This window comes from Xenopus laevis, chromosome 1L (genome assembly GCF_017654675.1).
Source record: "Xenopus laevis strain J_2021 chromosome 1L, Xenopus_laevis_v10.1, whole genome shotgun sequence".
Classification (NCBI taxonomy): domain Eukaryota; kingdom Metazoa; phylum Chordata; class Amphibia; order Anura; family Pipidae; genus Xenopus; species Xenopus laevis.
In genome coordinates this window covers 179,831,991-179,858,803 of record NC_054371.1, presented here as the reverse complement: position 1 = coordinate 179,858,803, position 26,813 = coordinate 179,831,991, and the positions used below count along the sequence as shown (strand labels likewise).

Genomic DNA, 26,813 nt, shown 5'->3' with positions numbered 1-26,813 from the left:
GAATTAAAATAAACCACAAAAACAGTCTTTGTAGCAGCCAGGAAACACCCTAATATGTTGTTCAGTTTTAACAACAAGAACACACAGTCAGTACACAGAAAATGAGATGTAGGTGCAGCGTGGAATACCACAGAAGATTTTGTTACTTTACATTTATGACAAGAAATTCATTTCACAAACAAAATCTTCTAAAAAGTCTACTGGTACGGGATCCGTTATCCAGCAAGCTCTGCATTACAGGAAGGCCGTCACCCATAGACATTTTATCCAAATAATAATAATATTTTTTAAATGATTTCTGTTTTCTTTGTAATAATAAAACAGTACCTTGTACTTGATCCCAACTAAGATATAATTAATTCTTATTGGAAGCTAAACCAGTCTATTGGGTTTTTATTAATATTAACATGATTTTCTAGTAGACTGAAGGCATGAGGATCCAAATTACAGAAAGACCCCTTATTTGGAAAACCCCAAGTCCCGAGCATCCTGAAAAACACATTCCAAACTTGTATATGTAAATTTAAAGTGAGAATAGTCCCCACTAAGTGGCATGAATGATATATAGTATAGAAGAGTATAGAAGGCAACACATCAAGAATTTTCTGGAATCGGCAAGAAATTGTTAAAGATGAACTGGCACTGGAATCTTTGATTCGGTAGAATAATAAGAATTTTTATCATCATATGTCAGAACTATCCAAGTTCCAGTTTTAAAACTTTATATAGGATTGTTATTCTCAGGGAATATGCATGACAAGGTTTAGCATAATGCATGTGAACAATATTGTGATCATTTTTATTATTATTATTATTATAATTATTTATTATTTTTGCATATAATTACTAATTTAGAATTTGGGCTCTTTAGGTAACACCAACCAGTCGTTTGAGGTTATATAAGATATCATTCATTTTTAATAGTTTATATATCAGTAGCTATTTAATCATTTAGGATCATGAGTAATTAGGTAAGAGAGACAACACTAGCTTTAATATTACAGTATGTAGCCCATTCACTTTGCTCTGTGTTATTCCGTAGGGAACAGGTACAAAAAGGTATTAGGGTATAGGCCTTCTGAGCTGCTTCAACATCCACCAGCTTTGTGCCTGTTAAGTTACAGCCCAATACTTGGTGATGTCCCACCATGAGTTGTGGGGTGCTTGACATATGTATAATGTTACCCTCCACCACACTTTACAGTACTGCTCAGCCTTCAAGTTCAGGAGTACGGGCAGCGTTGTGCCTCTTTCGTGTGTACTTTATATGTATCTTTCATTAAACTTGAATAACAAAGTATGGATGTTTTGAAGTCTCCCAAAAATGCGGTTCAAATGCAAGTTGCAGTAAGTAGCGAATTTCAAAATGGCTTTAATTTACATGTAAGCAGGAAAAAGTTTGCATTTGTTTTATATGCCAAGCAAGCCACGCACACAAGACAGTGGCCAAGCCACAATCACCTTAGTAGTTTGTATTCCATTTACTCGTTTTCTGTGTAGTGACACATGGGCATTTTTTTTTTAGTATAAAAATGTTTAAAAATTAAATAAAATCAAGCTAAAGCGCACATACTGCCATTTCCTTATTTTCCAGGATCTACAGTATATTTGTTACTTTGGAAATCAGTAGTGTTTCATTATTGTTTCCTATCAAGAAATAAACGAAATATGTACTAGAACATCACACAATATGTCTGTGCCACTTAATAAATTAAGTATTAAAATAATAAATAACAAAATAAATATGTAGATAAATAACAGCACAACCATCTGTTTGCCTATTGCAACTCATTTCAGTTCCCTTTATAAATTGTCTTCTGTTTACTTGCTAATGGTTCTTGGGCAGAATGAAGCAAATGAAGAGAGTGTCATAACACTGTACGTCTGCATTGTATTGTTCAGATCCCATCTCAATGATTTAGCACAGTCAGAAGAGTAATTACTATCTTTGAAACAGTGGGCTTAGCTCAGATGTTGAACCAACCAGCTGTTGGGCTGTCAATACACCCAGTTATTAAGAAGTTCCAGAAAAATAGGAGAACATATTTCTAGCTGCATCCAAGTGAGATATGCTTGGAAATGGAATTATTCTTAACCTCTTCAAGGACGCTATTGATTCTTCTGGCTCAGGAGATTTTATATAACACCCAAATTCCAAATGTCAGGTGACAGCTTTACTTTAAAATACTGCTTCATCATAAGCTATGAGTACCACAATGGAAACCTGCAAATTACTGAGGAAAATAAAGAGCTTTTCTGGTATCTAAAAATCTGAGGTGGGAGGCACAATTTTCATGCCATTCCGTATGGATTTCATTGAATCATTTAAATATTCACAACATACATATGAACTGGACAGGTAGGTGCATCAAACTCCAGAACAGGGATACTCAGACATGCACAGCTTTCCTGCAAGCCTTTTCCTCAGTGCAATGTAAAGGCCAAGTTTGAGTCTCCAACTCTTTTTTTACTGTGCAGAGGGAAAGTCCAATTATTTGCTTGACTCCAATCAAAATATATTGTTGGGGCTTGGATATCTGTTAGAAATCATGGAGTAGACCTGCTTTAAAACTTTTTCAATTATTAGTAGACATGTGGCAGTCACAGATACACCTAGCGTCTAGTGCTGTTGCAAGAGTCTGAGCTCCGGCTCCAACTCCGACTTCGGCTGTGCTCTCGAGAGCTTCTGCTCCAGTCCCTGCTTCTGCTCCTCCCACTGCTAGGACTTCGGCTTCTACTGCTCCTATGGCTGAAAAAGCTGCGGCTCCTCGATCGGCTGCAGGTTCTGTACCAAGAGGGTGTACTGCTTCCACTGCTAGAAGATGGGCTAGGCCGGTAGTATGGGATGGGCCGTTTACGAGCACTGTATGGAGAGAAATGACATAGGTGCATTAGCCCAGCCCAGAGATTAACAACAGAGAAAGCAAACAAAGCAGTCTTTGTAGAAGCACAGATGCAAACATGACACTAGAGTGATGTGCAGTTTCAGTGAAGTATGGGGAACAAATAATCTGCTCAAAAGGTTTGGGAAATGGTGACCCTTAAAAGAACTTGGTAAGCACTCAGTAGCTTTCTGTTATACCAATGAGTCAGCTTGTGATGGATTTCCATAGCTGAGATTCCAAGCCGTAACTTGCATGGGCTATTTAAGGACTCTTTATTTTTAGTGTGTATGTGTAGTGCTGCTTTTATGAATTAGGAGTTCTTAATTTTGAGCTCTACAGAAAGAAAGATATGTAACATACATAAAAAGCTACCCATGTATATGCAATGTGACTGGTTAACAAATGAAGACTTTTCATACAAATGTTTGTGTGATATATATATATATATATATATATATATATATATTCTCTAATCTCTAATAGGGATTAACTATTATAAAATGAAAATAGAAATTGATAATGTCAATAAAATCAAAGTAGATACAAATAATCCATTTCATCTCTGTTGGACACGTGCGGGACTTTTTAGTGTGATTCATACCTGGTGATCCTTCGAGCCTCCAGGTGGCTTGGGGAATCTCTTCTACGCTTTCTCAAAGGAGTGTAGGAGCTGCGTCTCCTCCGGCGAACTCCTTTACTTGACTTCTCAGTAGAACCATACTTGCTGCTTTTCTCACGGTCCCTTGTAAAAGAAAGTATTGGTTTTCTACATTAAAATTGAGCATTGTGAGTTTTAACCTTGAAAGCAAAAAAAGCTGCAGGTAAAACTTAGACCCTGTGTAAATTGTTTACTATAGCAGTAGTATGCTTAATGAATCAGATGAAAGTGAGTTTAGGACTGGCCAGAGGATGCCGACTTGAATACATTGCACTATAAGGACAAACAATCCATTGTTTTAGAGGAAGGGCATTTTTTAGTAGCTTAATGCACAACAAATGGCAATGTCCTATTGATAATGGGTTTAGTGCAGAGGACCTTCTGTCTTTGTCTTTTTTTAATTATCTATAAATGCACTCCAAGTCTGCAACCTTGATGCCAAGCGACAAACAGATAAAGACTGGTCACTCAGGGTTTGCAAAAAATGCAAAAAGGAGATTTGTATTATGAAACATTGAATAGAATTCTCCTTTTCCATATTATATGAACCCTGAGTGTACAGTTTTCAACTATATATAATTTTGATCAGCATACATTAAACCTGCTAAAATAATTTGAACATTACATAAACTCAATAGGATTGTTTTCCCACCTATATATATTCATGCAGCTTGGTTAGGATTATCCATTCACCTCCATTGTAAGTAACTAATGCTATTATATATACTCACAATTAGCCAGTCTATTCTTTATCCATTAAATTATAAACATACGTTTTACAAAAAAGATGCATACACTTTTTATTGCAAATAGCTTTTTTTTACCAATGATTGCGAGCGTTTCATTTGGTTATGACTTTAATACCTGCTTGAGCTGTAGCGAGAGTAGCTTGGACTCCTTCGAGCCCGTGAGCTTCTGCTTCCATTGCTTTTTCTGCCTGAAGCTGAAGAATAGCTGCGAGATCTTGAGTAGGACCTGGAAGAAGAAATAATGATTTTGTACAGGAGTTCAACAAAGGTCTAATGGTGTCGCGAGGCAGATGGTACAGAGAATTAGATTTATAGTTTATTTTCCTATGTACTGCAGTACAGCAAGGTACAATACATTGGCAATTATCTAACTGAAATGGCTTACTATCAAAGTTTGATGAGTGACTAGCAGAATTGCATACACAGCAGGTGGCTAAGTACTGAGCAGCACTGCACATATTTATTTTATTGCTTCTTTTTTGCAATTGGACCCTGCAGCAATGGTTTATGAAATGCAAAGAGTTGGTATATATATTGACTAATTGTCATATATTAATTTATTTTTGGCAACTGTATGGGGATTGTAAGTATCAAAGGAATGTATGATTTGTTTGTTGAAATTTTGTCATATTAATTTGTATTGTCTTAAAAATTCTTATTTTTTGAAGTCTTATTTCCAAGCTACCTTGCTTCTGATGAGCTAGATCTGCTTCTTGACTTTCTCCCTGACGAAGACCGATGGCGTGAGTAGTAGGAGCTTACTGAATGGCTAGGGCTGCGAGATTTAGACCTTCTGGTGCTGTATGATGAGCTCCGAGATCGACAACTTTGTGGGGAGCTTCTGTCTGGCAGCAGATTTGATATTTTCTGTTCCTCCAGGCAACCCTGACAAGAGGAGAGGATTCTGTAGAGTAATTAAAAAGATGATTAAGTCTAACTTATTCATTTTAATAATACAGGTATGGGACCTGTTATCCAGAATGCTCGGGACCTGGGGTTTTCCGGATAACGGATCTTTCCGTAATTTGGGTCTTCATACATTAAGTCTACTAGAAATTCAAATAAAATAAATAAATAAACCCAATAGGCTGGTTTTGCTTCCAATAAGGATTTATATCTTAGTTGGGATCAAGTACAAGCTACTGCTTTATTATTACAGAGAAAAAGGAAATCATTTTTAAAAATTTGGATTATTTGGATAAAATGGAGTCTATGGGAGACAGCCATTCCATAATTCGGAGCTTTCTGGATATCGGGTTTCCGGATAAGGGATCCTATACCTGTATTTATATACTAACGGTAAAATTCTGGAGACATTTCTTTAATGTCGGCCAAAAATGACAATGGCCTATACACTTTTTCCATGAGAGCTACAATATAATTTGTAGTTTTTTTTTTTTATGGTGATTTTGGAGACAGAGATCACTTTGTAAAATGCATCCAGTTTTAGCTGTTTGTCTTGCCAAGAAGTTAACTTTAAATGTAACAGCTTGTCTCGCCCCCTCACTCACCACATGAACTGTACAGTATTTATTGTCATCTGATATCACTAGATCATTTTTACCATGGAAATTTTTGTTTTGTCATATGGGGTTTCCTAACTGGTTGTATTTGTTATTGCATTGTCTTCACCTCTTTTTTTGTTTCTGACTGTCTCTCAAGAGAAGTGATGTATCCTTCATGAAAGAGAAACAACTGGCAGATGAATTGCCTGAATCAGAGATATTGTCGCTGTGGCCATTTGGGGTTTTTCCAGAGGTGGAGGCATGCTGAAACCCATGGTGGAGAAGACTTTCTTTATCTTGGTTGACCATCAACTGTGATGAGCTTATCTGTATTGAAGGAGGAGAGCATGTATCGTTCCCTGAGTCATACTCGTTTCCACCCTCCTTTAGACAAACATCTTTCTCTGATGTGACCAAAAGGCCGGAAACTGATTGGGAAATCTGAAAAAACAAGAGAACGATGACACAGGCTGAACCCTAATCTCAAATTAAGAACGTAACTTAATAACCACTTTGCTTCCAGGAATTAGATAATGTAATATTCAATGAATACTGTATATTTTTATTAACTTAAAATAAACCAAATAAAGGAATAAAATGAAAGGAGCGGGCAGTGAAAAGAAAAACAAAGGAGAACAAAACAAAAAGTCTGCAGGGGCTTCTGCAGACATGAGATATCTGCAATGAGATAGTTACCATGCACAGTATTGACATGCACCCATAGAAAAAGAATGGAACAGTGAATAAAGAAAAAATAAAGGTGCACAGTATCTTAAAATGTAACGGGCCTTTCACTTTGATTGCACTGGCATTGCAACTGAAATACACACTGTACAAAAGTACTGTTTTAACTGTTTGTGGTAATCTACAATAATTATGCTCTGAGGGAGTTTGAGGCTTAAGCATATAGGACAGAGAGTAAGCAATACATTTTTGGTGCAGACCTGACTTTGAGGTTTTTCTTTGACTTTAACACAGGTGATTGTATACAGCCTAGGCTTGGCTTTAAATTAAGCAACACACCTATTAAAACCATACATGGATCTTAACGTACATAATTAAAACAGTATCAAATGTGTCTGCTCATGGTCCTCCATAAGATAATCCTGTATTCCATACACATTTCACTTCTTGTTGAGTATAGCAGTAACATCAGTCACACACATTTTGGTTGCATTTATTTTTCCATTTGTTTGTATTACATAGAATACATACTAATTCAATATGTATGGGAGCCATACCCAACATATAATAATGTCTGAAAGAACAGAAATATTCTATGGTCATCCTACTGCTACCTCTCCATTGAACAGCAAGTCTTAGCACAGCCGGTGACACTTTCTAGCCACTTCAAGTTAATAAGCCTACCAACAAATCCACTTCTCAAATGATAAAAACTGATTTTAAACAGGATGAGATGGATGGTCTTCTGTGTCTCTTATGGAGTAATGTCTCTATAGGACCCTGCTTGGGCCACATACTGTATATACTGTATGAAGTATATCTTTCTTTAACAACTCTAATAATTCTTATAAAGCACAACTGACTTAAACGTTTTGTGAGATGCTGAGCCTTCACTGTGTGATATAAACTTATGTAAAATTATTAATGGATAATATCTTAGATATATGAATGTGTTATTATGGTTATGTGCTTTAAAAAGCAGGTATGTGAAGTAAAATACATGCTAAAGTATAACAATACTATTCACCATAGCAAAAAAAACAAATGACCAGAGTGGTATGTGGCTCACATGCTGGTGTGCCCTATCTGACATACTGCTACTATTTCTACCATTTATATCCTGAACTTCTAACATTGATTTTCCCAACAGACTATGCTTTGTTTACATTGGCTTGTATATCCTCTTGCAATCAGTGTTGATTTTTAATCACACGTTCAACTAATAAGTCTTGAGAAATTACTTGAATCAGCTATAATGATATGCCAATGCTGATGGTGATATTTTTAAATGTGCGGTATGATAAGTCATCTTTTAATGGCCCATGTTCAGTCTAAGCACCTCATATTGCAGACAAGGAAAAATACCAAACAGCATTTGATTTTCAAATACCTTGACTGCATTTTTGTAGCAGCCTCTAACTACATAACTACAGTGTTTACAAGTCAACAAGCATTGAAAGTGGGATTTAGCCAATTTGAAACATTATCACTTAATCCTAGTTTTTGTTTGGATAGCTACATTGTTTGGTGCAAAGTTTCTGGGGTAGGATTTCCCAAGGGGATGCAGATAATTTTGGTATGTAATATTTTTTTGGAAGAAGAATTAATCTTTTAATAAGAATCTGGAATGAAATTTACATGTTGGCTCTTAATGATGGATTTTTAATGGAATCTATGGGGAAACAACTGGATTCCTAAATGGGTTATATGATATATATCACATGGTATGTCACACTTATTAAATTTAGTTGCCCACACAACGAGGGTCAGCCAATGTGGTTAAAAACAATGCATTCATGATGTGTGTGTAGCTTATACTGTAGCACATTAGTCACCAAATTTCATGGTTCATGATCCTGCGGCCCATAGTCCATTGGTATTTCCAAGAATTCTATACATAGTGAATGGCATGAAGCCCTTTTTGACCCATAAAATAATTTGTGAGTTCAGCTGATGATTGCACTGCAACATGAGCTCAAATGCCTGTGACCCCAAATATTGATACAGTGTTTAAGTGTGTATGGTTTCATACTCAGCCACTAATGTTTGTATCCATTTAATCAAAATACTTATGAGTGAACATACAAAAAACCCAAAAGGGGGGATACATAAAAAGACATGGTATCATCTCATTATTTTAGCCAATTCCACTAATAAAACCATTGGCCTTGGAGAAGAGAGCTCTCTTGCTCACTACCACTCAGGGGCGTAACTATAGAGGAAGCAGACCCTGCGGTTGCAGGGGGGCCCAGGAGTGTAGGGGGCCCAGTGAGACCCTAATTAATGAGCAATTTTAATATATCTTGGTAAAAAAGGCCAACTTATAAATATTTTCGGGCCCTAAATTGAATTTGCTATGGGGCCCAGTAACAACTAGTTACGCCACTGCTACCACTATATAATTGAAACAACTAATATTTTTACTTGGGTCACATACATCATATGTCTAAATTCTTTCTCTAGAGGATCCCCTTCACATCAAGCATTTTAAAGGGAGCTGTCTGTAAATAAACATAAGTATATCACAATAACTAAGCCATTACTAGTCCTGATGTAGCCAAACTGGCTACAAATATACATAGAAAATATTATATTTTTAAATGATATGGCTGCCCTTGATGTGCAAACAAATGGACTGTGAAAGAGACAGAATGGTGGGAAATGTGCTTTCTCAGTGTGAAATTGACACATACAAACATTATGCCAATCTTTGCCTCAGGAAGGTACCACCTGCCTTTCCCACTTCTGGCCCAACGCTCTAATTACATGCTGGGTAGCAGACTATGAAAAACACCTTTCTATTGGCAGTAAAAACATCTTTAATAAATATCATCATTTTAGCATGTAGAAATCAAGGAAAAATCCAATGAAAGCCTGTGTTACAGTAAACTGTTGCCATTGTAGTGGGAAAAACATCAACCGAGACATTGCAAGACTATCCATACTCAAAAGTACTGAAATAGTTCAAGAAATGGAACTTCTTTGGGAAGAGTATGGTTTCCAACTGTAACATACAAATCCGTCAAGCTAACTATATACACAGACTAATGCATAGATATCTACATATGCTATTCAGCAGAATGCTATACATATTTATGTGTGTATTCAGAATACGTAGAACAGGAATGTCCAGCTGCCACCCTTATACTGCTGTTAAACTACAACTGTCACCATTAGTTCCAGCTGTCAGGAGATGCCAGGTCTTGTCCTCCTGTAATGCTTGATTGCTGTTGTTGGAAAAGGCCTGATCTAGAAAGCATTTCACAAAGCAACATCATATTTAACTGCTATAATAACATTGCAAGCTCCTTCTGTTATTGTGCTTACTACTGTTGGAGTCTGATAAAAAAATGGGCACCGAGATATCAGCTTGCAATGATGATAAGACTACAGGGCTTTATAAAGCAAAATCTTGCGAAGCCTTTAGGTCAGATTTTTATGGCCTGATTTCCTCAACCCATGGACAATTTTAAATTAAATAAAGCCAAAAACATTGCAAAGAACAAAAGAGGTAAGCAGAGTGTAAATCAGAGGAAAGAAAATTAAAGAGATAAAGCAAATCCCCATTAACTGGGGGTCAGGGAAGGACAGAAAGAAAACAAAAAGAGTAATATAAAGTATACAGATATTTTTCAGTTTTTTTCTTTACTTAAATTCTCTATTAGGCTTTTAATTCCCCTGTAAGTCCAGATTTATTAGGTGCCTCACTCTAAGAAAACCCCTAACATCTGTCAGGAATCAGCGACTTACCAAGCGGGAAATCCTCCTTTAGTAGGTAAGGTGTAAGAAAAAGGTAACACAATTCCATCATTACATATAACAGGTCAGATAAAACAAACATACACTCTCCCTGATAACTGAAGTGGGATAGGTACAAACAGTCCTCTTTGGCCTTAAGCCATCAACCAGCTGCTCTTGTGCATAGGGTTATGTAACAAAACGGGCAAAGCATGATACGGGTCTAATCATCTATAGCAACCAATAACCAGGTGGCATTTACAGGCCATTTGTTTAAAAGCAAATATTTTATTGGTTGCTATGGGTTTCTGCACCTGGGCAAAACGTAGTGCCTTTTATTGCATATGGGAGTACGTGAGTCAAGCAGAACTGGATCTCTTTCTTTAAAAGTTATTGATAAAGTATTGCTCCATGGTAACCAGATTACATTTGTGCTCTTGTCATGCACCGTCACAACTTTGGATTCCGGGCCACTGGGCCAAGCTATGAACTCATAAGTGATGTTGATTTGCCTAGTGCCATTTTGCTTATTTCCATGAATGGGATTGGATACATTCTTATGCTCTTTATAGGTATACCAATCCCCAGCTCTACACTGTACCATTAGACAGCTTGCTATCTAATCTGCAACTCACATTGCAAAAAAGGGTGCAACCATATATATACTGTATATGGTATTATTTAATAATAGTTTGGAAAAACTGCTTATGTAATTGAAATGCTGCCAATAATAACGTTTCGGAAAATAGGGTATCTTGCTTATTTAATCATTATTCAAAGTTACATTCCATTAATACTATAAAAAGTATGAAGGTGACAGTTATTCAACATCTTTCTTAAAATAATGTACAGTTTATAGGTAGGGGGATTGTGAAAGCTTTGTTGAATTGAAAGAGAAGAGAAATAATTAGTCCTCCAACCATAGGTAATTGGAAATGAATCAGACTTTAAAGGGATTCACCTTTAAGTTAACTTTTAGTATGTTATAGAATACTAAGCGACATTTCAGTTGGTTTTTATTATTTATTTTTTATCGTTTTTTTTAATTATTTCTTCTGGCTCTTTCCAACTTTCAAATGGGGGTCACTGACCCCATCTAAAAACAAATGCTCTCTAAAGCTACACATTTTTTGTTATTGGTACTTTTTATTACTCACCTTTCTATTCAGGTCCCCTCCTATTCCTATTCCAGTCTCTTATGCAAATCAGTGCATGGTTGCTAAGGTAATTTGGACCCTAGCAACCAGATTGCTGAAACTGCAAATGGAAGAGCTGCTGAATAGAAAGCTAAATAACTTAAAAAACACAAATAATAAAAAATGAAAACCAACTGCAAATTGTCTCAGAATATCACTCTCTACATCATACTAAAAATTAACTCAAAGGTGAACAACCCCTTTAAAGAGCCATCTGTTCAGATGAATTTCCTCTGAACAAACCAGCCCATGATAATATCCTGTGGGTTCCCAGCTTCAAAAAAAAAAGGAAGAAAAAAAAAAGAAAGAAATTTTCAAAACTAAATAAACTGGAAATCTATACAATGCAGTGTGGTCATCTATTTAAATAGCTGCACTTTTAATAGATGATCATTTATTAATTAACCAAAGCCTGGAAGGAAGCTGGGTTTAATATGAATCTATTTCCAAAAAGTGCAAAATACCCAGTGAGGCATCCTTATAGCATGTATTATAACACTCGATTTTTCAAAGAGAAATTGTTATGAGTATTCCAGAAAATCTTTTCATAGGAATCAGGGTATCCCAGAAACTAACTAGGACCCTTTTTAACTCTATACTGCCGGAAGGATCTGTAAAACATATCTTAAATGACTCAAGAAGATTTTAAAGGCAAAAAATCCTATTATGTTGGGCCAATTATAATTATGAAAATAAATCTTTATAGGACAAACAAGCTTCCAATACAGAGTGAAATATACTTGCCACACAGTGATATTAGACAGCGACACATTTATAGAGAATAATGTACCCCCTTATGTCAAGTGTAAGCATAGTATAATTTACTGAGGGGTTCTGTAACCTAAAAAAGGCAAATGGCCAAGTGCTTTTACAAAGTTCATGGAACTCTGAGTTGACTTCTAATATCTTCATATTTTAAATAGATAAACATAGAATGATCTTGCATACTAATCAAGCACAAACAGGCAGGTGGTACTGCAATTACAAAAAATTACTTTTCAAAGATTTATATGTAACAAACACTACAATGACATAATGACAATGTTCATCAAAGGAACTTGACAAAGGTGTTCTTGCCAAAACACAGAGGTAATTCTCTCATCTGCTTTCATACTTGTATGCTGTTTGTTACTGGGTGGTTTGTATCTGTATGGCTTTGATGAACATTGTCATTATGTAATGACATATATATTGTAATTTTTGTTACATATAAATCTTTGATAAAGGTTTTTTAATTGCAGTACTGCCTGCCGTTTTGTGCTTGATTAGTGTGCAAGATCATTCCATATTCAAATGTTATACTGTATGTGATTTGGATCCTGTAATTATTGGGGGGTTACTTGATCTTAGCACCTTAAATACAAATTTGTACAAATATATACAGTATATGGGCAAACTTTTATAGCCTGGAGTGCCCTCCTTTACCTTCGATCTTCATATTTTACAACAGGGGGTACATTATTGTTTTATAATACACAAAAGCCATGAATATCTTGTAAATTATATCCTTATAAACGGTGAGTTCTGATGTAATCAGTTATAAACGGTGAGTTTTGATGTCATTTCTGTCACATGACTCACTGAAACTTGTGTATTATAATAAATAAAGTACCCCCAGTTGCAAAAAATGAGGATATTAGAAGTTACCTCGGAGTTCCATGACCTGTATAAAAATGTATGGTCATGAAACTCCTCGGTAATTTATAATATCCTTATAATTTACAAGAGGGGGTACTTTATTCACTATATGATACACATCTGAGTCATGTCATACAAATTGCATCACTGAACACAATTCTTAAATAATGACATCACCAAGCAATGTTTATAAGGGTTTAATTCACAAAATATTCATGGCTTGTGTGTTTTATATATAATTTATAAAGATATTAAAGACACAGAGGCGTTACATGACCATATAAATGCACAGGGCCACAGGTCGAGTGCCTTTTGACTGGTCACGTAACCCTGAGGCGACTTCTTATATCTTTATAAATTACCATGAATATCTTGTGAATAATATCCTTATAAAAATTCTTAGTCATGTCATTAGTTGCGAATGGTGCTCAGCTGGAGGATTTTTTGGATTCGGAGCATCCCTAGTAGCTAGGCATTTATTTATTAAGTATTTCGCTTATTTTTTATAGTTATAAAATATGTATATAATAGATATTCTTAATACATGAAGCAAGAAGATTTTAGGGTGAGTTAGTATCTCATTCATTATTGGACTCTAATAGAGGGAAACTTATGCAAGATATTTTATCTACTAATGTCATACCAGCCACATTTAAATTTGGACAGATTAAAAACATTTTTTTTAATTACAATGAAGTCAAATCAGTTTGGAAAAAAATAAATAACTTTAGCTAACAATGTTTGTGGAGGCTTTGGCGTTTAGAACCGAGACAACGTCTGCAAAATGTCTAGCTCCAATCTATTCTTATTTAAAAACTTACTAATTACAGGCTTTGTACTCATTATATTTCTCATGATGTGAGAGATTTAAACAGAATAAGCAGGCCACATTTGAAGGATATGGTGTTGAGAGCTGAGTATTCTTGATTGACTGAGATTGACTGTTCCCTAAAGTTACAGACCATATCTACTTACTTTCCTGTAAAACTGTGACTGTATAAGAGAGATAAGAAAACAGTAGATATTCGACAGGAATCAATGTTTAAAGCTAGTTCTTCAAGTTCTAAAGCCCAGTAGGGAGGCTGCATACCCTGGAAAGTTCATAAAAGCTGCCTCCCTCTAAACATTCTGCATTAAACTGCCATAATGGGCACAGTGTAAGACATTGATGGTTACATAGTGTTTAATGAAATAGACCTAATGAAAGCCACTTGGTATTTCATCAGCTAAATTTACCCTCTGGGGAATTCTTTTATAGACACACACTGCAATTCATTTAATCAGGGAAAAGGAAACTGATAACTCATGCTGGCATTTAAAGTGTCATTTATTTTTATCTCTGAAATCACCCTAACAGCTTTCGAATCCTACTTAGCGTTGTAGGGGAGTAAGCAGGAAGAATGACTCTGCCTTCTGTTGGGCATATAACTATCATCCGGCTGATTACTATCAGTGTTAGAGGTTACAGCCTGTTATTCAGTATATCCGGGGAAAGGTAGATAATACGGCTGAAAAATTCCATTCTATAAATGATAATGAGAAGGTCTGCATTTATTGGGATGCTTCAGCATACAAATAACAAACTGACTGAAGACCTAATCAATTGTGAAAGGGCAAACTATAATTTTATATCTATTTTTTCTTTTTGTGTAAACCTATTCAACAGTATATATATATATATATATATATATATATATATATATATATATATATATATATATATATATATATATATATTGTAACACAGTTTTAAGTATGTATCTCTTAGCTATGCAGTTTACAATACATAATGGGGACAATGTAGAATGACAATTTAAAAAGCACTTATTGCATCACACGCTGTGAAGCCATGTACAAAAGCAACACTGTCCATACTGTGCCTCTAAAGGAACACCAGAAAGAATTAGCTGTCATATGCTGCAACAGTTTTTTCTGCAGGGTTTTTATTTCACAGCTGAGCTTCTATGCTCTTATTGCTACAGCCTTCCTTCATAATAATCTGCATTAGTCATTCTGTAACATTTGTAAACAGACTTTCGCTCCCCTAAATTAAGCAAGCAAGACACAGGAAAATATGGATGTTTTCAGCCAAATTTGTTAAACATTGTACAGTCTTGCTTTGATATCCTGATAAAAATCTGCTTACAATAATTAGGGAAGTCTATCTGCCTGTGTATTATTATGTATTGACTGCATGGGATGTGGCCAAAAGTACATTTGAAGGCATCTAACATCTATGGCCACCTTATTTAATGAGGTCACTGACCAATTTTAATATCTCTTATCTTAAAGTCACCAAATTAGCAGATCTTCATTTGATCCTTGGAACCCATGCAATAACCTGGGGGAGCTGGCAGACCTGTCTTGGACTATTTAGTACTTTTCTAAAGAGATTTCCAGCCTTAATATTATTATTAACATGTATTTATATAGCGCCAGCATATTGCGTAGCACTGTAAAGTAATACTCAATCTTTGACCAGGTCCCAATCCCATATTGAGCAGGGACACTGGAACTGAGATGGCAGTTTTGCAGAACATAGAACCCTGGATCTATAACCCCCCTTGAAATGAGCAAGTTCCAGTGTTCCTAGAGAGGCCTGCACAAACTGACATAGTGAACTTGTGCCTAAAGAATCCATTGCAGATGTAATTTTAAATGGCGAGTGCCATATATGACATCTGAACACCAAAAATTTTCACGCGCAATTGTGTCAAATGCATCAGACTGCACACGCAACTGAGCTTCTTTTAACGCGTCAGCTACACTTGCATAAGATACATCACCACCTCAATACAGCAATGATGTTGTAATTATGGGGGCGGAGAAATGCTGCATTTTGGGTAAAAATCATGGTGACTTGCACTTAAAATTGCACTTTGTACACTGTGATTACACTCATTTACACTCATTAAAGAACCTTATAAAGTTTTATTAGTTGTTCTGAGTTACTGGACTGGGCCAAATTTGCCAGTGTAACTAAATTACCCATGTTGCCTTATGGCAAACAATTTACTGAAGACGTATTAATACATACAAATAATGCATACGCAGCCTCCCCATTGTGCTGATTCAACAACTTCAAATAAAGAATATTAATAAAGCACTGAATGTTTCAGGAATTAATAACTTTAAGATATGATAAATATTTTCCAGACCCTTCCGGCACTACAATCACCCGGTTCCCTTTTTAGAAGGACAACTTCAGACTGAAGAGATCTACTTACTTCAGTATTGGTGGAGTGAATACACCTGTTTTTTGTTGACAGCAGGTTGTGCTGATTCTTGTCTTCCCTCTTTTTCTTGTTTACGGACCTAGAATTTCTACATCTGTGTCGCTTTCTTTTTGATCTGTGTTTTTCATCTTTTGACAGGTCATATAGTCTTTAAATGAAGAAAAGAAAGGTTTTAGAAGATCATGATCATCAGTTATTTATACATACTGGCAAAAAGTTACACAACACTTTACAATAACAACTTGAGCTCACAGGTTAAAATACTTAGATTAAAACCCAAAACATTAAAGAGTTAAAAGAAGGGGGGGCAGGCCATAGTGCTCAGATAAGTTTGTAGTACCACCGAAGTAAGTGCCCAAGTCAATGACAAAGTCAATCATGATATAAAAGATACAAATAAAAAATTCAAATATGGTTGTTTATTATGTTAATAAGAAAACTGATGGGATGATCTGGGTGAATAAAACACACCACCCAGAACGGTAAACTGAGAAGTTACTACAGCTAGGCGCAGACCTAAACCTAGGACTTTTCATAAGCCCCATGGGGGTAATTAACTTATTACCTGTTTTCACAGCTTGAAGATCTGTATTCTGAGCTTGATGAGCGTGAATGTCGATGGCGATGACGATGGGATTTCCGTGGCCTACCACGGGACCTTTATAGAATGCACAAAAACAACATTTCAACTTGCAGATACTGTAAATTCAAGTTGAATTTCTCATTAAAGGACCAGTAACATCAAAAAAAAATGTTCAAAAATTCGTTAGAGCACAACAAAAAATTAACACAGAGACAAATGAAACTTTTAAATAGCAAAGACTTTATTAAGAAATAACTTACAGAAAATCCACTTCCTGTCCTCTTCAGAAACGGCGAAAAGGCGACCATCCACACTGCAGCAATCGATTTCTTCTCCCTGGATATTCACTGACATCCTCCTCTCGTTGTGTCCAACAGCAGCTGGTTTGTTCCTGTGCTGGCGGCGATGAACTGACAGCAGCGAGTCCTCTCGCTTCCCTTCCACTGGCCTGGCCGTCTACAGTCTCCCAACGGCACACTTGTTCCTGCACTTTCACTGTGCATCGGCTTCCCTTCCTCTCTGGGAAGGGGACAGATTGTGCGTCTGGGATCTCTGCTCGTGCTCTGCCTTCACTTCCCCGGCGCTGGAATTGGAATCCGGGGCAGCATTTCCCACAGCGCGGCCACTGCCTCCTGAGCTTTCCTTCCCAAAAGCCGATCGTGGCGCTCGCTGGTGTGAGTGAGGGAGGAGGAAGAGAAGGGCAGCTAGTAACCAGACTCGATCCAGGTCGGAATGGAAGTACGCGGCTTGGCGCGCTGATTGTACATGAAGTTGCTTCCCTAGGGTCTGGGCAGGATCGGCTCTACTGCTGCTGAAAATATACACATGCATGCTGCACTGCCGGCTAGTCCAGACATTTTATATTCACAGTAACGCGTGATGTCTATAGCAGCCCATTGATAAGGCAGCAGCTTGGGGAGGAGGGGAGACGGAGAGGGAGGTGAGGAGAGCGGAGCAGGGAAGCCGATGCACAGTGAAAGTGCAGGAACAAGTGTGCCGTTGGGAGACTGTAGACGGCCAGGCCAGTGGAAGGGAAGCGAGAGGACTCGCTGCTGTCAGTTCATCGCCGCCAGCACAGGAACAAACCAGCTGCTGTTGGACACAACGAGAGGAGGATGTCAGTGAATATCCAGGGAGAAGAAATCGATTGCTGCAGTGTGGATGGTCGCCGTTTCTGAAGAGGACAGGAAGTGGATTTTCTGTAAGTTATTTCTTAATAAAGTCTTTGCTATTTAAAAGTTTCATTTGTCTCTGTGTTCATTTTTTGTTGTGCTCTAACGAATTTTTGAACATTTTTTTTTGATGTTACTGGTCCTTTAACATAAACATTGTAAAAGCATATTGAGGTTGGTCTCTTGGAATTAGCATTAATTTTAATAAGCACAGGTGTGGGATCGATTATTCGCAATCACGTTATTCAGAAAGCTCTAACTTATGGTCCATGTTAAGTCCAGTTTTAAGCAAATAATTTTAATTCTAAAAAATTGTTTCCATTTGCTCTGTAAACTTTATGTTACCTTGTGGATTTGGGCAGTAATAATTGAAGTAGAGAGAAGACATCTGTACCAGCTATTTTTTGATAAAGCAATTGTGCTATTAAAGGACAAAACCCCCCACAAAAATTTAATCAGTGAACAGTCCCTTTGAAATCTTTATATGCCTGACACTCTGTTAACAGTAAGGCTGCAGCATTCCCTTAAGCACTTAAAAATACTTCTACTCCTCTAACCCACGCGACCCCCTCCATCAGAAATTTACTTTGTCTGTTGGCTCATGAGCATGCTCAGTTCTTCTCGGCTCAGATTACTAAACACACCCTTCAGTCTAACAGCCAATGAAGAGATAGCATTGCTGGTTCCATTAGAAACTCTATCTGTCCGATTATATTTTTTCTCCTAACCACCTCTCCTGAGCTCAGCTTAACCATTACAGTGCTCAACTCCAGCAGAACTTTTTATCAAAGTATGTTGTGCCTGTGTAAACCTGCATTCTGCATTGCATGAACTTTACAGCATACATGTCCTGTTTGCAGATGTCAATGTTACTGATGATGTGTCAGAGGGAAAATGGCCGCTGTCTTAAAGCTGCTATTTGTTTTAGGAAAATGTGATGGTACAAATTAGGTGGCTTGGGTGGGGAAGATATGCCCAATTTATATACATGGTAGGATAATGTAGGCTTTACAGGTCCTTTAAAAGACGGCAACCCAAAAAAACATAATTCTAAGCAAGTTTCAGTATGAATTTGTATAAAATTGTTAGTGCTTTTATAGTTATTTGTAAATGTAATTGCTATTTAAGCATTTGCTTAACTCCTGGTTGTTTCCTTTTAAACAGTTTCAAAAGCCAGTCTCCTCCAGCAAGACAGGTCTGTCAAGTAACTTTATCAATGTCCAAATATTTATGGACCTCTCTCCATCCATATTAACATAGATGGGAAAGCAAGGATTTAGTCCATCCTTTACTGGAAAGAGTCAGAACTGCAGCACATCTATGGGCTTTAATGTGGCCTGCAATATGCTTGACAAAGTTAGACATTTTGACCTTTTCCTCTTTCTCATTGTCTTCTCTTCTTTTTTTTATTTTAGAAAAACAAAAAGATACAGAATTGTACCACCTACCATTTAACTGTTAGCTGATAATTTACTATTATAATTTAACATTTCAAAATGTAATGGAAAAAACAATATAAGTCCACGGTTTAATAGTTTTATGTGTATGTTGTGCTGCTAACAATTTCCATCCTCAGCCCCATCTTCTTCTTCTGAACAATATGTGATATTGCTTTGTGGTTCAATATATCTCTAGCTTGGTCTGGCATAGCTTGACAACTACAGTTTTCAGAGAGCAGAGCTCCTACTGCTAAGTCAGTGATTCTTATTGTTGTCCCTGACAGTAATGATAATCACGCTTGCTCTTCACAAGGTAGAGAGGAAGTCTCCTGTAGTTCTTCTCTTGCCAATATGCTTGGTAATCAGAGCAATATAGAGACACAGCATGAAAGCCCTTTCACATATCTGATCTACATGAAAAATATATGCTCAGATTTTAACAGGAAATTAGATTATTCGTTCTCACTGATGATATTGTGCTGAAAGTAGCAGTTTCTTTATTTAAACTTTCCTTTATACAAAAGGGCTATTTTGTTGTACATAGTAGCAGTCCGTCATGTACTATTGGGGTTCTGTGGTAAACAGAATTGACCTAATAAATATGCACAATGCAAATACGTTTTGCTTTGTGCCTATTTAAAGGGGACCGGTCGCCCCAAAAACGTATTCAAAATCCTGTTTTATCACATTAGTCAAAATGAACTTTAATTACACTATATAAATTATTTGAATCTTGTTTCCTTCAGTCTGGGAATTCATAATTATAGCAAGCAGGCAGGAGCCATTTTGTGGACACTGTTATTAAGGCAAGCTGTGCATCATCTCAAAATCTTGTTTGTACACCAGAATGGAGGACCTGATGTTCATCCCCAATCTGGGGCTACACAATTAAACATTGAAGAGAATGGAAGAGCAGTGACATCTAGGAAATGCTGAATGGAAAGTGAAAGTAATTGTATGCCCCGCCTCTAAGCTTAAGGCATCAAGGAGGGGCAGACAATATTTGATTGACAGCTGAGACTTTTAAATGAGTTTACAACAGCTTTGAATGCTTTAATAAAAAATAGAAATTGGATTTCATGTTTAATTTGAAAAGGACTTTTATTATACAGCTTGTGTCTGGGTGACAGGTCCACTTTAATACATGCTTTGTGAACACCTAGCAATTCATATGCCAACAGAGAAACTATTACACATTTTGACATTTGTGATAGTAAATAGTATATTTAATTTCATACTTAAAAGCAGTTAATTTGCACCAAAAAATTCTACCCTCTTCAAACTGATATTTAAAATGTACAATGTAATAAATGTGTAATGAACAGTATCATATTGCACTAGTCACATGAGGGTACTTGGGAAACTGACAATGTCTAGCCCCATGTCAGGTTTCAAAATTAAAAATAAAAAAAATCTGAATTCAGTGCAGAAGTCTGCTGGAGCAGCACTATTAACTGATGCATTTTGGGGAAAAAACATGTTTTCCAGTGACAATATCCCTTTAAAACGCCAGTAAAACAGATAAAAAACGAAGAAATTAAAATGAATGCATTGACAGGCCAATTATTCTTATTGTGCTTATAAAAAAATATTTTCGTTGGAGGCAAAATTCTTATTGTTACTTCCTAATAACAGATATGTATAAACCAAAGCCTGCTCAGGGTCACAGTCTGAGTGCTTCTGTATTTTAACTGGCCTTTTCATAAAGTATACTTATGTCCATGTGAAAATCATGCTGCTCTTATACAAAATATCATTATTTCTAGAAATTATGTAGAGTTTTCATAAGTGCAGATGAAATGTACATTAGACATTCTAATACATATGGATGTGAGAGCATCTTTTGGTGTTACTCTTCATTTATTATTATGGGGAAACTCAAACTCAGCTGCTTTATGTAGCAATTTTCAGGGTATGCAATATTCTGCAACACACTACCATGTTATCGAAAAAAGCATGGGCTCAAGGGACAAAATAAAAAATCTGGCCCTATAAATCACTGGTAAGACCACAACATAATTAAGCTTCATCTAAGATGGATGTTACTGAGATAAAAAAGGTGCAGCAATGAGCACTTCCTATAATTAATAGGTAAGGAAAAAAGCTCAAAACTGTTTTTTTGTTTCTCTGGAGAAGATGTGCTTATGGGTTAAAATGGAAAACATGACATAGAGGTTAGAGTTCAATGCAGCGAATTCTCAGGGAACCTATTTACTTAGAAATGTACATAGAATCATAGTATTAATGATATATATATATATATAAAATAAAGTATAAACCGACACTACTTACTGCTTTTTGTGCTTTTTGTCTTGCCTTCTTTTATTTTTTGGACTGGAGGAGCTAAAGAAAGAAATGCATATTCATTTAATGTTTTGTTTAATAAGGTATTAAAGTAATTAATCTTCAATATTTAACAGCTGCTAGATACATGATGAAGACCTAAAATGCAGGTAAGTCAAAATACAATAATCTTTATCTGTGGTATCAAATTAATGGGCAGATTCAATCTGATGAGAGAAATTTATCTCATGGTTTTCATGTCAAAACTCCACTGAAGTCTATGAGGAAACTCACATTTGAGTTTGGTAAATAATTTGTTGTTGTAGTTGAATTAAATCTAGCTGTATATGACCATTGTAATATAAATATAAACTACAAATCACACCTTGGGGGTTATTTATCAAACTTCGAATGCCAAAAACTCTTAAAATGTTATCCGAATTTTTAGTGGAAAAAAAATCAAATGTTACGAGATTTATTAAACCCCAGTTTAAGCTCCAGTATCTCAGACCTGTTTAAATACAGGTTTTTGGATTTGGATAAATAAGGACCTTCATGTTATATTCACACAATGCACAATGAGGCCATAGCTAATCTTGTATATATAATATTCCTTTTCTTCATATATTTTACACTTACCATATTGCCTATTTTTGCTGATGTCCTTTCTGTAGTTAAAGAGTTAACTTACATTTTTATTCATGGGGCTCTACTGAATGTAACTATGAAAATGCCTTCTCAAAGGCATAACTCCTAATGAGAAGGGATGGAATGATTTGAGAACATACTTAGCAATTCTTCTGTATAAAATTATTTACTTAACAGAAAATCAAGGGATCATAACCCCTAGTTAAATATGTAATATTTTCATTTTACAACACAACGGAAAGTGATTGCAGTGTGTGGCATGAATGGCTAGCATATTTATTAAAGGACCAGTAACATCAATTTTTTTATTAAAAGATTCGTTAGTGTAGAACGAAAAAAAACACAAATACATATTAAACAATAATTTACTGAAACGTCGATTGTGCTCCTCTTAAGAAAAGGCGATCCCGTGATCCATCGTGCAGCACTGGATTTCTCCTCCATGCTTTTCTCATAGGAGATAGCCAGGGAGGAGAAATCGAGCGTCGCATGATGGATTGTTGCCATGTCGCCTTTTCTGAAGAGGAGCGCAAGCGGAGTTTCAGTAAGTTATTTCTTAATAACGACTTAGAGATTTGAAAGTTTAATATGTCTTTGCATTTTTTTTTGTTCTACACTAACGTATTTTTTTAATAAAACATTTTTATGTTACTGATCCTTTAACTTTCTCTCACTGTTGCACATAAAGCTATGATACAATGATGCCACCATTGGTATTCTGTACTGTGCACAGTTCATAAGGAATTTATTTATATACATAATCACTTTTTAGTAGAAAAGGCACCTACAGTGCAGTAATGAATACGGCGATCCTCTGGTAATACATAAAAAATGTTATTTCAGAAAAACATCTGATAAATTAAGTAAGCGTTTCAGAAATTCTTTTGGTGTTTTGGTGGCAAATCTTTTTGTGCTTGTAATAAAACACATATGCCACATTAAGTTGTAGTTTACATTTATATTTTATTGCTGTTTCTGTTCTCTGGCTCATAACATTTCTGTGTTAACATTCCAATGTTTCTAATAACTTAAAAAAACACAAAAAAAAATGAAAACCAATTGCAATTTGACTTAGAACATCACTCTCTACATCATACTGAAAGTTAATTTAAAGGTGAACAACCCCTTTAAAATCGCTGCTATTGGTTGTATTTGATCTTTAATTTTTAGCACAGTACACTGTACAAGAGTTTTCTTTTTCTTAAAGAACCATGGAATGAAGTAACAAAACTGAAATACCAAAATATATATATGTATTAGAATCTTGACTTACCTGTGCCTTCTTTTTTTTGAGGAAGACCTAAAGAAATGATAAAACATCTAGTTAAATTTTCAATAAAAAAACTGCCAAATGCATTTGATGATACAATAAAAACCTTGACGGCAGAATTCAATATGTACATTAAGGTTTGATACCTAATTCTCAAAGGATTTTCCTCATAAAGAATATAATTAAATGCTTTTAATGTTATTAAATGTTTTAATAAATGTTCCTGTTATGCAGTACAATATTTTTGTTTTCATTTTAAGTCACCCTTTGACAATCACCGTAATGTCAAAATCTCTCACTGTTTAGGTGACTGTTATTAATTGAGTTTGTTCCCAGAACTAGGTTCTTAGATGCACAGAGGATTTGGGCTGCATTACTGCTTGATAAAGTTTCTATTTCACGAACTCATTTAAAGTTCATACCTGTTTCTCTTCCGTTTCTTAGAGCTTTTCTTCTTCTTCTTTTTCACAGGAGAAGGGCTGTATGAGCGAGACCTAGAAAAGATAGTAATACATGGGATTTCTAAGATTGAAATGATTCTGTAAGGTAACTCAAACCTTTCACAAAGCCAATAAGTACATGATTCTTTCCATTCAGAATGCAGTTAAGTCTGAATTGAAATTGAGAAAAAAAATTTTTCAGGATTTATACAGTAAAAAGGAATGAAGGCTGAATGTTTTATTGGTAAATATTGGCATTTACTTGTTCTAGGCATTCATAGAACAGGTCTATGCCTATGTTTGGCATTTGCCAGTGAAACACAAACACAGTGGACATTTTGCCACAGTCCGTCTCCATGGATGAGATGAAAGCCTTCTCTCTTGCATGAGATATACATCAGGGGGAAGGGGCATTAGATGCAGTCTGAAGCTGAGTCATCAGAGACATGTTCGAGAAAATACACCAGAGAAGGGTCTGAATATAAGAGTTTGGAAGCTGTATATATGAAATGTAAATTATGAGATGGACACAGAGCTGCCACAATGAGAAGCCAATATAGGTATTAAGCAATACGGCATATACTGTACTTCATTTTAGTTTGTATTTCTCCTTTACCTGTTGATAGATGATTGATTGCAAAATGCCATTTAGCTTACATATTGATATATGGCCATCTTATAATGTTCACTGATTAGGGAAATGCATTTCACAAAGAAAATTAAGGCAAAATTATATATTGCTCAAGGGACAGTGAAAGAAGATTGCGTGACCTGCAGTCTCCTTTTTTTCTTTTAACATTGACCCAATAATTCACTTGCCTATGTCCATCTGCAATTTGGTATTTACTATCTATAAGTCACTGACATTAAAACTTAATTTGCCAAGCACACGTGTGTACTCACCTTTTCCTCTTCTTGCGCTCAGATTTCTTCTTCTTTTTCTTTGCTTTAGGAGGAGGGGAAATGCTAACATCTTCTTCGGAGTGGCTGGTAATAGAATGCCAAGATTAGTCAGTTCAGTCAGTGTTCATGTATCTTCTTCAGCTATAACAATACACTTGTTTGCTCCCTACACATTATGGTCAATTTTTGTCAGAGGCCTATTAACCTGTCTGAAGAAACTCATGCAAGTACAGGGAGAACAAACTCTTTATAGAAAGTGGAATTGAACCTAGAACCCCAGCACTGGAAGGTATCACTTCTAATCATTGTCCCATTTTGCTGTTCTAGACAGATAATGACATTAGTAGTATACAGAGTCACTGGGATTACATGGGAACAATAAGCATTTTATATAAACAGGAAAGTAAGCTTTCAGATTTACCATGGGCTGTATCAATGGGTGTACCAGTAATATTAGAAAGAAGGAAGCCACACTAGATATTAGGCAAGACATTTAAGCAGTCCATTTTACAGCTTCCTTCTTTCTACTGAGTAAGGGGTTGGTCTATGGTTAAGCAAGCATTCTGGCATATGGGAGCACAACTTCAAAATTCATCCCAGTTTTGTAAATGTGCTAAAATTCAAACTGCTTTGGATTGTTTTGAATTCCAATTTTAAATATAAGTAAATCCATTATGTATCTGCTTTCAATAAATAAAGTTTCTGTTCTGTTGGGAACTGCTTTGAACAAAACTATAATTTTGCACCTAAAACGCTGGATTCTGTTATGATTCAGATTGTTACTGATTGTCGTAGGCATCTTATTTCTGTAAATCTGATTTATGACTATTGCGTTCTTTCCTACACTGGTAGTTTCTTCAGTGCAGTGCATCTCTTTGTGCCCTGTGAACTATTTGAGTTGTAGTACAGATATTTCCTTTGCTAAATACGTGTAATTAACTGCTAAAATCCTGCCGTGTTACATCCAGAAGGACCCCTTAAATCCTTGTTTGCTCGGCATATTCTTTGGTGATCAGTATTATCGTTTGAAGGCTTCTGCTGCCACATACCAAATCATTGAACAAATATTCTTTCCAGCATAAATACAGCTATTCGTTATTGATAAAAGCTCTCAGCTCACCTGTATGTGAAATAAGGACACTGACAGCCAAGTCTGGAATATTTACAATTTCCATGGAACATCAGTATAAGGCAGATTATAACACACAGAAAAGACAGTAAATAGGGATGGGTGAATTTGACCTGTTTAGTTTTGGCAAAAATTCGCCGCCGGCGAAATGTCGCTGACGCCTAAAAATCTTTGGGTGTTAAAAAAAATTTGTTGTGCGGCGAAATTTTTTGACGTACGTAGCCATACAAGTCTATGGGTGTCATTTTTGCGCGAAACAAGGCGAAAAAATTCACCCATCCCTAGCAGTAAATGATTAGTGATGTGCAAATTTAAATTTGCGAAACTGCTGCGAAAATTCACCGGCGTCGGCACGGTTTCGCTAAGTTCTTGCCGTTTTGCGAATTTCGCTGGAAATTCGCGAATTTTCAGGCGAAGCGAAACGCCCCAAATTCGCCCATCACTATAAATGATATGTCTTCTACTTTAGTTTGTCACACACAGGCCACTGTAATGACTAGAACAGATCTTTGCAATTGTGTCTAGTGAGCACACAGATTGCTCATCTCTAATCTTAAATGACTGTTGGCAGTATGCTGTGTGCATTCTCCTGTGAATCATGCTCAGAAGTCAGTCTTTTCATAGAAAATGTCTGCATGCTGTGTTATAGCAATAGTA

General features: G+C 36.1%; 1 protein-coding gene across 1 annotated transcript in view; it reads right to left on the bottom strand.

Annotated features, from left to right (window-relative positions):
• Window positions 1–364: 364 nt before the first annotated feature.
• The window catches only part of LOC108717058 (serine/arginine repetitive matrix protein 4), a 74,940-nt gene continuing 48,491 nt past the window's right edge, over window positions 365–26,813 (bottom strand). The window contains exons 3-13 of the mRNA XM_018263803.2: window positions 25,028–25,111; window positions 24,107–24,178; window positions 23,688–23,714; window positions 21,776–21,826; window positions 16,855–16,947; window positions 16,281–16,437; window positions 5,925–6,238; window positions 4,978–5,196; window positions 4,408–4,518; window positions 3,487–3,627; window positions 365–2,863 (exon numbers count right to left, since the gene is read on the bottom strand). Coding sequence (XP_018119292.2) covers window positions 2,614–2,863; window positions 3,487–3,627; window positions 4,408–4,518; window positions 4,978–5,196; window positions 5,925–6,238; window positions 16,281–16,437; window positions 16,855–16,947; window positions 21,776–21,826; window positions 23,688–23,714; window positions 24,107–24,178; window positions 25,028–25,111 — 1,519 coding nt within the window. The 3' untranslated portion in view covers window positions 365–2,613. The remainder of the gene's footprint in view (window positions 2,864–3,486; window positions 3,628–4,407; window positions 4,519–4,977; window positions 5,197–5,924; window positions 6,239–16,280; window positions 16,438–16,854; window positions 16,948–21,775; window positions 21,827–23,687; window positions 23,715–24,106; window positions 24,179–25,027; window positions 25,112–26,813) is intronic.